The sequence below is a fragment of the Zosterops lateralis genome (genome assembly GCF_965231275.1).
Source record: "Zosterops lateralis genome assembly, chromosome: 3".
Taxonomy (NCBI): Eukaryota; Metazoa; Chordata; class Aves; order Passeriformes; family Zosteropidae; genus Zosterops; species Zosterops lateralis.
In genome coordinates, this window is record NC_139764.1 from 32236722 (window position 1) to 32248579 (window position 11858).

General features: G+C 45.9%; 1 protein-coding gene across 4 annotated transcripts; it reads left to right on the top strand.

Annotated features, from left to right (window-relative positions):
• The first annotated feature begins 4600 nt into the window (after positions 1–4600).
• Positions 4601–10323, top strand: ZBTB18 (zinc finger and BTB domain containing 18). Of its 4 annotated transcripts, XM_083856252.1 has the most exons (4): positions 4608–4673; positions 5960–6043; positions 8152–8839; positions 8952–9089. In XM_083856252.1, the coding sequence occupies exons 2-4, from the start codon at positions 6031–6033 to the stop codon at positions 8980–8982; spliced, it is 732 nt and encodes a 243-aa protein (XP_083712378.1). In that variant the 5' UTR covers positions 4608–4673; positions 5960–6030; the 3' UTR covers positions 8983–9089. The 4 variants fall into 4 exon arrangements, with proteins under 4 accessions (XP_083712377.1, XP_083712378.1, XP_083712375.1 ...); XM_083856249.1 differs by having other exon boundaries at positions 8152–10323; XM_083856251.1 differs by lacking the exon at positions 5960–6043 and having other exon boundaries at positions 4601–4673; positions 8152–10323.
• Positions 10324–11858: the final 1535 nt, after the last annotated feature.

The window sequence follows — 11858 nt, forward strand, 5'->3', positions numbered from 1 at the left end:
GTATAAGTATCAAGGACCAGATTTTCATCTGGTTCTGCTGTATAACTGTGTTGTGTTAGCATCTAAATCTATTGCTCTGGACCCAAATGTCACACAGGCACTTTGACCCTTGTCAGCTTCTGCTGGATTTCCTCAAGAAGAGTTTCCAAGAGCACACAGCTCCATTCAAGCTCCAGAAACAAACACAACGAGCACTTTTAAGGATAGCAGGCAAACCTGGCATCTGCAAAGCAGCTCACTACGTATTAATGACTCTTGAGCAGCAACAAACAACACTGGGAGATTCACCACACAAACCGTGTTAGAAAAGATGCCAGGAAACCTCGATGTTCTCAGATCAGAGGCAGAAGCCAGGAGGCTCTACCCGAGCTGCAGGTGCTCCTGTAGCTCCACACTGCAACGTCAGCATTGGTTATGAGCCAAAGGCCTTCAGGCCTCCTTGTTGCCTGGAGGATATAAATGAAAGTCAGCAAGTGAAAAGGTGCAAGAAGTGCAAAATTGCATCATGTCTTTCCAAACTGCGTTAGTGAAGTAAATGAGATTCATTTCTTCCCATGCTATATTGAGATCATTTTTATTTTCCTTGGCTTCTGAATGTTCTTAGTCCAATTTTCTTGTGTGTGTTCTTTACAGTATCTTGGGATGCCTGAGGTGATTTATAAATATGTGTAGAGACCAGGTGTACTGCCAGATGTTTATGTCCCTTTACAACAAGACTTCACCATCCCTTCCAATGGAAAGCCTGTCTTGTATTATTTTTTCTAACAGAGGATCAACTGGACTATTGGGTATTTGTGAGTTTTCCCTCTGAAGTTTTTTTCCTTAATTCACTCTCTATCATCTTGTTTCTACATCTATTATAATGCTAAGTCTTTAAACCTCTCTAAGTACTTTTTAAAAAATTAGAGTGCCTTTCACATTAAAAAAAAAATCCCAGACAAATGTCAACAGTTCCAGGTTTAAATCAATAAAGTCTTACTCACTGCCAAAAAAGATTTTTAATCTTAAAGTATTACCTACACTCACTTCTTCTCTGTTTCTCACCATCTCTTATGTAGAAATAGTAAAAAAAGAGTGTTTTATTATAACAGCTGTATAAATGGTAATTGCAGATCACTCTCTTAAATACAACTGCAGTAAGAAATAACCTGTAGCTCCAGGGTGAACTAGTATACACAAAACAGACAAAGCGATTTGCTGGAGGTCATGTAGCCAAATGATAGAATGGAAAAGAAAACACAACCTGATTTAATTAGGAGCCAGCATTGCAAATACTAGATGAGGGACAGCAAATTTTTTCTCAGTACATTTTAAAACGTAAGGAGGCAAGTTCTTGTATATGAGGAGGAAATAATAAATTAACAGAATGTACAAACAGTAATTAAGTTAAATTTTATTTAACATTTATTTTAAAATTTCAGGTCCTCTAAAAGTCTGTTAGGATCTGAGAAAGTCCTTTTGCTAAATGTCCTCTTTATCAAATGAATTCTTTGGGTTTTTTTCACATTAAGCAGATTTATTTTTTAAAGAGTTTTGTATTACGAAAACGCCTAAATTGCCTCCCTCAGTAAAGCTGAACTTGCATAAGTAAATATTCACAAACTGAGGTCTTACTAACCAACCCAGAGCAGCTGGTGAGATGGCTTACTTGAGGAAGCAAGAGGCAGCATGAAGTGTAGAGATCTAGGACAACATAGTTAATGTAATCACTTCAGGCACAATCACTCACAGTTCAAATATATGTAACTGCGTAAGTTATTTGTATATTTAACATTAAAAAAGTCAAGCAAACTAAACTTTAGAACTATTTTCCCAAGTATTTCCTGTTAAAGTACTTTCAACATTTATTTTTTGCAATTCAAAGAAAAAGCAGTTTAGTAGCTATAGGGAAGATGTTCAAGAAATGACAGGCAGCAGGGAATACAGTACTGATTTTTCTCAGATGAAGTGATTATTAGCACTGAGGAAACAATCAGGAAACATGAAGAGTCAGCATCTTGGCTGCTGTATCCTGAAGACAAGGACAAAATCCTATCAAGTTCCAGCTATAATGAAATATGGGACAGGGTGCCAATGGAAAAAATACCCAAACCCTTAATGATGGAATTGTATCAGTATCTAAGAGGGACTGAAAGTTAAAAATTAAAAAAAATCCACACCTAGTGCAAGCAATTAGTACACTGGAGGATGGAGTGAAAAGTGTTTTCTTTTGCATATATATATATATTATATTTTCATATATGTATGTAATGCTTGAAGCATATGGACACCTAGATGCTGGCTGCTGTGTTATATACATAGCAGCGCTGTCAAAGCAATTAGGCACAGCTAGAATTCAGTCTGTTTCCTTATAACAGTTTCATATTACTGAAGAGACAAAGTACATGATTTTCAGCTTTTATGTCTACTCAATCAATTCTGGTTATTAATACATAACTGAGTTCTATCTCTTCAAACTCCAAGTCTCTGCTGGTGATCCCTGTTTTCTTTAAAATACTTCCCTATATTACCTCTTTACCTGAAACCCAAGGGGAGGTGGGGAAACACCAAATCTCCTTGGATTAGCCCTTTGCTAAGGAAGACCTCAGCCCTCCCAACCTGGCCTCCCCTGCCCTATCCTAACCTGGCATTAAGCCATGGTATTCTCCAAAGCCGCTGACCTCAATCTGCCCGTGAGCCACGGTGAGGTCTGGAGAGCCCCTTGTCCCCCTGGCACCCCCAGCGCTGCCCGGGGTGTGCACACCTGGGCACACACACCTGGGCACACACATGTCACCCCTGACTTTCTTGCTTTCAAGTGTTTGAGTCTTTGCAGCAGCTTCTCACGCTGCTTCACGTAAACAATATTGCATTCATAGAATTTATCCATATGTTTTGCATTCTTGTTCTCTGAGAGAGAACTTGACTGATGTTCATAGTGACCAATGGAGTCAGGAGGTTGTAACCTCCTTGGGCCAATCTCAGCCCTCTGTACAAAATGTATATAAGCTATTGGAGTCAGATAATAAGGAGCCTTCCATGTTTGACCCTGCTGCTGCTGCTGTCCTCTGTGAGGGTGCACATCCACGTCACAACGTGTTGCCCCTCTAAGGCCAGGGGTAACACAGACACCCCAATTGATGCCAGCCCCCTGGCACTGCTCCCCATCATCCGCCCCGCCAGGCAGGAAGCACAAAAATTACCCCCAAGTAACTCAATGCTTGAGGTGGAAGCTGAGGGCAGAGCACTTCCTTGGAAGAGAGAAGCGAAGCACTTGCACTCTTGTTACGGATTCACAGCTGGCTGGTGCCAATCAAGGAGAGAGGCTAGGACACAAACCACAGAACCACAAACATAAATATTTATTCTTGCATCTTAAGTGCCCCAGCCAAACTGGGCACACCCCTGAGATTTTGCTTTAGGAGTTTTACACAATGGTATGAGATGATTCACCTAATTACCCGCTGGTGCTTAATTCTAATTATCCAATCATAAATGTGGCAGGGCAAAACTACTCTATTTCTGTACATCTTCCAGCAGCATCCATTAGCATCCTTGTGATTTATGCTAATCCAGATGTTCCCGCATTCAACATCTGCGAAGTTACCAAGCATCAGCAACTTGAGGTTCCCTTAGATACGGATCCTTTGTTGTATTCTAGCAAAAAGTTTCCTTATCTTAGTCCACTGGGCGCTCTTAGGGGCAGACGATGCCTCTTGAGTATTGAGATAACACTGCAATACGCACAGCACGTATATACCTACCTAGAGCACATGCAACCACCCACAACACACTAATAATAATGCTATGGCCGCTAATGACTGCACGCTCTCCACGCCGCCCGGCCCCGCAGCAGCTCGGCAGCGGCAAGCGGCCGGAGGAGGCGGCGGGAGCGCAAGGAGGAGCAGGAGAGCACCGAGGAGCAGGAGAGCACCGAGGAGCGGGAGAGCACCAAGGAGCAGGGAAGGAGGAGCAGGGAAGGAGGAGCAGGGAAGCGGGAGCGCACCCCGGCCCAACTCCCGCCGCTCCCGCCCGGGCCGCGCCGCACCTGCCGCCGTCCCGCCATGCACCGCGCCGCCGCCGCCGCCCCGCCCCGCCCCGCTCGCCCCGCCCCGGGCCCCGCGCGGCCCCGCCCCCTTCCGCCTCGGCTCCCCGCCGGGTCACGCCCCCTCAGCCCGTCCGCGCTCCGCGATTGGCCGCGCCGCCGGCCTTCCCGGGCCGCCCTCCTCCAATCGGCGCCCGCCTCGGCCCGTCAGTCAGCGGCGGGGCGCCGCGGCGGTTGGCGGCGGCGGCGGCGCGGGCGGGCCGCGCTGTCAGTCAGGGAGCGGAGTCCGAAGTGGGGAGCGGGGAGGGAGGGGGCGAACATCTGTCTGCCGCAGCCGGGCCCGGCTGTGCCGCCGCCGCCGCCGCCGAGCGAGCGCCCCGCGCCCCCGCCCGCCCCCGGCCCCCGCCCGCCCCCGCGCCCCGCCGGTGCCATGGGGAGCCGCTGAGCGCGGGGCCCGCTTCGCTCCGCTCCGCTCCGCCGGCTGCCCCGCTCGCTCCTCAGCCGCCGGCAGGGGGGAGCCCGGGGGGGGCGGCGGCCAGCGGGCGCGGGGGGCGGGCGGGGGGCGAGGCGCGATCCCGGAGCGGCAAGTGAACGAAGAGGAGCCGGCGGGCGGCGGCGGGAGCGCGGGGACTTCGGGCCGCCGCGCAGTGTGAGTCCCGCTGCCCCCATCCCCACACGGCCGGGCCGGGGCCGGGCCCGCGGGGCGGGCGGAGTTGGCGGCGGGTCCGGCCGGGGGTGGGCGGAGGGGCGGGGGCGGCGCTCCCCGGGCGGCGGGACCGGCCGCCCCGCCGACGCTCCCGGTTACTTTTCTTTTGTTGCCGCCGTGACCCGGGGGCGGCTTTTCCTGCGCGCCGGGCAGCCGCTTCCTTCCCCCCGGGGCGGCTGGCGGCACGGCCCGGCCCTGAGCAGGGGCGGCGCTGCCCGGGGACCGGGGCCCCGCACGGGAGTGTCGGGCCGGGGGGGGACACGCACAGCCCCGGCCAAAAGTTGCCGCCGCCTGGCGGGGATGGCGGGGCCGGGCCCGCCGGGAACTTGCTGCGCGCCGCCGCCGCCTCCCCGCCCGTCCCGTCCCGTCCCGGGGGGCGGCGGGCTGTCCCCGCCCGGCCGCGGGCAGGTGACCCGCCCCGCCGGGCACACGCGTGAGTGTCACCGGGGAGAGGAGAGGAGAGGAGAGGGGGGCGGCTCGGGGCTCCCCTCGGGCGGGGGGGCCGCTGGCAGCCCGCGGGGCCGGTCAGAGAGCCGGGCAGCCCCATTCCCCGCGGGAAAGAGCGGGGTAGAGCCGAGCCCAGCGCTGGCAGCAGCGCCCGGCCAGGGGAGCCGCTCCGCCGCTCCAAAGGAGCCGGAGTTGGTGCTCGGTGTCACTTGCGCTGCCTTAAACGCTGGAACTGAAAGGACCGGCGGCGGAGCGGGGAGCTGTGAGGTGGTAAATAGGTCCGGGTAATCTCTGCTTCTAAATGAACCCCTGGGCTCAGTAAAAGCGAGCCGGTGTGGCTTTCTGGGGTAACCCCGTGGCTGGGGTAAGCTGTCAGCACATAAAGCGGTCCTCCAAGTTAAGGCAGAAGTGTTGCTATGCTGCACATACAGTAGAGCCCCATATGTTTAGGATTTTCTTTTTTTTTTTTTTTTTTCTCTCCCTGTTAGAAAGTTTGAAAAAAAGAGACTTTGAAGTATTTTGTTTATACTAACAGAAGAGAAAAGTTCTCCTAAGAAAAAGCTGGTGGCAGGAGTGTAGAGGAGTAGCATATGGCATTAAAAGGAGCACAGCTGGAGGTAGCATTTCCATCTGAACATGATGTCAGAGCAGCTGACAGCCTGCCATCCCTCAGCCTTTTATTCTAACACACAGACAGGGAGTTAGTGTGTGCAGATCTGTGTGTGGAGAAGGTATCTCATTCCTCTCTAACATCATCTCCACTTTGCATCTGTCTCTCCTAGTCTGCTTTTTTTCCACCGATCTAACAGACCTGGAGCCAGCAAGACTCAGAGGAAAGGACTTAATCAGGTTTATGTGTACTAAAGGTAGGAGTAGCAATAGATTAGATACAGCATATTTCTGTTTTGGTGTGTTGTTTATTGAATTTTAGAAAAAAAATCACATTACTTTTCTAACCAAGTTTAGAGGTAATATATGAAATTGACTATTAAATAGATAAGTGGACTTAGTCAAAAGGCTTGGGCTACAGTTGGAGAGTATCAGTTCTTGGGCACATTGTTAGCATTAACTTTAATGCATATTGTGGGAATGTCTTGCTTTGGAAGAAGGAGAGAGCAAGTTCATCCTTAATTTCTGGGACCAAAACTGCAGTGGATTTAGTGGCAAGCCTAAAGAGAGTTTTGCTTTATGTTCTTGTCTTGCATCTTTTAAATTACTTTACAGGGGTTTTAGTGAAAAATACAAGACTGTGCGTTTTTACAAAAGGACCTTCCTGGCTAAAACGTGTTTGTGGGGAAGTCTTTCGTTACATGGTTAAATGTCCAGCAGCTCAGAAATGAAGTAGCATACAGCTGTAGTGCTTCTGAAAGATAGAAATCAGTTACGTGTTTAAAAACTTTTGTACCCGGGAGAATGGCTTGACTGGTTTCCTCTTTTCTTCCTTGCATGTAGCATTTGAAATCTTTTATTTAGAGTAACAATAATTATTTGAAGGAGTTTTTGTATTTGCGACTAATTTAGAACTTGTAGATTTGAGCTGCCTGAATTGGCCAGACAGCTGTAATCGCACTCCTCTATTCTTAATCTCTTTATCTGGGCAGCAGCTGCCATATGGCCACAGTCAGCTGGATCAGATGTTTATAAGCTTCCTTCTTCGTCCCTCTCTGTCCTTTCAGCCTCCTAATTTGATCACAGCTACCTTGTGAGCTGCCCTCCAATCTTTATTTTTAGCCCTCTTAAGGATTAGGATTGATGTTGGCTGTGGGGCACTTAAAGTGATTGTATTGTAAATCTTCATGCTTTACTCCAGCAATGGTATTTTACAGAATATAGTAGGGGTTGTGTTGTAAGTTTTAGTACATCTTGGTTTGCGAGGGATGAGGGTTTTTCAATAATATCTGCCAGCCTGGAGAGTCACGATCTGCTTGGATGGTTTGGGAACCATTGCTATCAATCACAGAAGAATAGATTAATATAGGTTTTTAAAAAATTTTACTTTCCATTTGATTTTTGACTTCTTTACTTCTTTTTAAAGTTTATTTTGTCTTTATCATCAAGGAAGGCAAATAAACACTTGGGTAAGAACAGTACTTGGGATACTCTTGTTAAACGTGGACACATGCTCACGTTGAATGGTTGAATGACTTTTTTTTTTTTTTTTTTTTAAAGCTTAGTACTGCAAACTCTGCCTGGTGTGGGAGGGGAGGGAAATTTCTGTCCTTCTGCACTGGGGAAGTGGTGCTTGTTGGCGTTTTGGTTGTTAGCTTTCTTTTGTATATTCTGCATGTTGGCAAAAAATGTTCATGTTCTATTGTACAGTATAGAAAAGGTTTAAAACCTTAAAAAACCCTGTACTTACTACAAGAAGAAAACCACATGAACTAAATTTGTAAAAATGTCCATTTTTGCTGTTGATATAAATTGACACATGTTAATAATTTTTGTAGTTTATGAATGCTAGACCGTCAGATTTTGGTATATTAACATTTCTCCATGAGAGAACCTTCCCTCTTACTATAATTTGACTTTTTTAAAAAGGTAGATAATCTGGTATATTTTTTCTGCCGCTTCTGTGATCTCTTAAACTTAGTGTTTAAAAAAAAAAATTTTTTTTTTTGAATGGGGGCGAGTTCTGCCCTCCTAGGGACTCAAGCTGGAGGAAGTTCTCTAAAAAAAAGAAAAAAACCTAACTGTTGAACAGATTTTATGAACAGCAGTGATACTTCAAAAAAAATTTGCAGATGTACCTATGCGCTCACTAGACCAGCTCATTTACCACAGAAAGGAAATCATAACTGTAGTGGTCAGCCGGGGAAAGAGTTGCCATTGTACATTTGTGTTAAATAATCTTTGTGTGGTATCAGTACCAGAATCCCGCAATATAAATACCAGGCTTTTAGAGTGGAATTACTTGGATTTATAAGTTCTGAAATTCTGACCTACATTTAATTTTTAAAAATTTTGTTACTTATAGGTTATGAAGACAGTATGGAGTTTCCTGACCACAGTAGACATTTGCTACAGTGTCTGAGTGAGCAGAGACATCAGGGTTTTCTTTGTGATTGCACTGTTCTGGTAGGAGATGCCCAGTTCCGAGCGCACAGAGCTGTACTGGCTTCATGCAGCATGTATTTCCACCTCTTTTACAAGGACCAGCTGGACAAAAGGGACATTGTTCATCTGAACAGCGACATTGTTACAGCCCCAGCTTTCGCTCTCCTGCTTGAATTCATGTACGAAGGAAAGCTCCAGTTCAAAGACTTGCCCATTGAAGACGTGCTAGCAGCTGCCAGTTATCTCCACATGTATGACATTGTCAAAGTCTGCAAAAAGAAGCTGAAAGAGAAAGCAACCACGGAGGCAGACAGTACAAAAAAGGAGGAAGACGCCTCAAGTTGTTCAGACAAAGTGGAGAGCCTCTCCGACGGCAGCAGCCACATGCCAGGAGACTTGCCCAGCGATGAAGATGACGGAGAAGATGAAAAATTGAACATCCTGCCTAGCAAAAGGGACTTGGCGGCTGAGCCTGGGAACATGTGGATGAGATTGCCCTCAGACTCAGCAGGCATTCCCCAGACTGGCGGAGAGGCAGAGACGCACACAGCAGCAGCTGGAAAAACAGTAGCCAGCCCCTGCAGCTCAACAGAGTCTTTGTCCCAGAGGTCTGTCACCTCCGTGAGGGATTCAGCAGATGTTGACTGCGTGCTGGACCTGTCTGTCAAGTCCAGCCTTTCAGGAGTTGAAAATTTGAACAGTTCTTATTTCTCTTCGCAGGACATGCTTAGAAACAGCCTGGTTCAGGTGAAGGTGGAGAAAGAGGCTTCCTGTGATGAGAGTGATGTTGGCACTAATGACTATGATATGGAACATAGCACTGTGAAAGAAAGTGTGAGCACTAATAACAGGGTACAGTACGAGCCGGCCCACCTGGCTCCGATGAGGGAAGATTCGGTCTTGAGGGAGCTAGATAGAGAGGACAAGGCGAGCGATGATGAAATGATAACTCCAGAGAATGAGAGAGTCCAGGTGGAAGGAAACATGGACAGCAGCTTGCTCCCTTACGTGTCAAACATACTTAGCCCCGCTGGCCAAATTTTCATGTGTCCTCTCTGCAACAAGGTCTTTCCTAGCCCCCACATCCTGCAAATTCATTTAAGCACGCACTTTCGAGAGCAGGACGGGATCCGCAGCAAGCCTGCTACCGATGTCAATGTCCCAACCTGCTCGTTGTGTGGTAAGACTTTTTCTTGCATGTACACCTTGAAACGTCATGAGAGGACTCATTCAGGTGAAAAGCCCTACACTTGCACCCAGTGTGGGAAGAGCTTCCAGTACTCCCACAACCTGAGCCGCCACGCAGTGGTTCACACGCGGGAGAAGCCTCACGCTTGTAAGTGGTGTGAACGCAGGTTCACACAGTCCGGAGACCTTTACAGACACATTCGGAAGTTTCACTGTGAGTTGGTGAACTCATTGTCTGTCAAAAGCGAAGCACTGAGCTTACCTACTGTCAGAGACTGGACCTTAGAAGATAGCTCACAAGAACTTTGGAAATAAAATTTTTATATATATAAATAATATATATATAAATCTATATAGTTGTGGTACAGTCTAAAAGCAATCTTGTTTCCTTGAACTGAAAGTTTGGCTATTAGCTTGTTTTTGCACTTTAAGGCAGCATGAATATTTCACTAATTTAGCACTCCAATAAAAATGAACTGTAGAGGTAATCCGACAAAGTAACTAATTGCGGAGCGTATTTTTTCCCCCTTTTTGGAATAGAAGCCAGCGGATACTTTACTTCTAAGGAATCTCCAATTCAAAAAAAATTTGGACGTGGCTTTATTCACCCCAAAACACTGCGTTCTTTTAAACTCTTGATCTTTTTTCCCTCTTAAAATCTGAATGTAGAAATCCTCTCCCAATTTTATCAGTTCCTTTACATTTCTATAATTGCATGAGTCCTTTCTAGCTGTTGGAAACCTGAATGCTTTTAGACCCAAATGGAAAATTTCTGAAATGCTGGATTATCTATTTTTAAACAAGCGGTTGACTTAAAACTTATTATGGCAACTTCTGGATTTCTGACAGTTCCCACTGGAAAAAAAAACCACAAAAAAACCAACACAAAAACATAAAACAAAAACCCTGAGAGTACACTGGGATCACTGGGACTCTGTCTTACGTGAAGGTTTGCTTGGGATGAAAAAGGATATTGCAGCTTCAGCAGTGATGAACTGTGTGTTTAAAAAATGTGAATTACTGTTATTGTATACTGTAATTGATTACATGGGCCGGGGGGAGGTATCAAAGAACTTGGCAGGTTGTGTTGATGCTCTTAGTTGAGTCTTGAAAAGTAAATATTAACGCTACAGAAATGCATGATTTTCAGTATATTTTTGTCTTTGTTTGCATTGTATAACTTTAACGAGTGAGTTGAAAATTATTTAATTTCCTTAGGAAAAAAACCTGACACCGTTGAAAATGCCAGTGTTATGAAGACGAGAAATGCACTGTTTTTATTTTATCTAATTTAAATTTACTTTCCCACTGTCTTTAAGTTGAGAAGAACTTAAGCTACGAGTTGCCGATTTAGCTACGTTAACAAGGAGAAAAAAAATTGAATGTTTACAACCAGGCTTCGAGATTTGCATGTGCGGTGTGCATTTACTAACCCCAGACCCCTTCTAATTGCACAGACCCCACGCCAGCTCCAACTGAGGTGCGTCCATTTCCCCAGATGAGCATTTGTAGGATTCCTGCTGCACCACTCCACCACAATAGGTCGTTCTTTTTTTTTTTTTTTTCCCCCGTTGAAAAGAGGCTGTGGACTGAAAAAAAAAAAAAAAAAAAAAAAAGGCAAAAAAAGCCCCGGGCTGAAAGGCCTGGGCAGGCCTGAGTGACAGGGGGGGCCGGGGGGGGCCGGGGAAGGACTATGCGTATCCAAGCAGCAGAGACTGCAGCCTGACGTGTGGTTTTAATGACCAACACGCAGGTCAAAAGCATTTTGCACAGTGTTTGTTTTCCTGTCTTGCACTTACAAATAAGGTCTATGGGAGTAGCATGGAAAACGTTTGCTGTTTTTTCCTTTTTTTTTTTTTTCCTTTTTTTTTTTCTCTGCTTTTGTTTAAAATTTGATCGCCTTAACTACTGTAAACATAGCCTATTTTTGTGCTTAAGATACTGAATGGAAAACTCCATTGTGTATTGCTGGACTGTTTTGGAAATATTTGGTCAAATGTGTGTTAATTTGGCTGTAATGGCATTTAAAACAAAAAAAAAAAAAGCTGTGAAAATGGCCTTGGAGCGTTATCTTTAGTTACTTGAATAGTTTCTAGGTTTAAAACTACATTCTTTTCTTAAGTTAGAAAAGACAATCAGTGTCTGAGGAAAATGGACTTTCTCTTGGATTTTTTTGTGGTCCTCGTGAGTGATTGCTTTTTTCCTTTCCTTAGTTTCACATTCTTCTTTTGTTCTAAAACTTAGACTGACATCTAGCTTTGACAATCATAGTATGTTTTATTTTCCTGAGGAGGGAATAACTTATAATGCTGTTTAGTTTTGTACTATTGGTGTGTTGGTGAATTTTTAAACTGTGTGCTAACTGCAATAAATTATATGAACTGAGAAATCAATTCCCTTGTCTTTTTTCCCTCTTTTAAATTATAGTTATGGAGTATT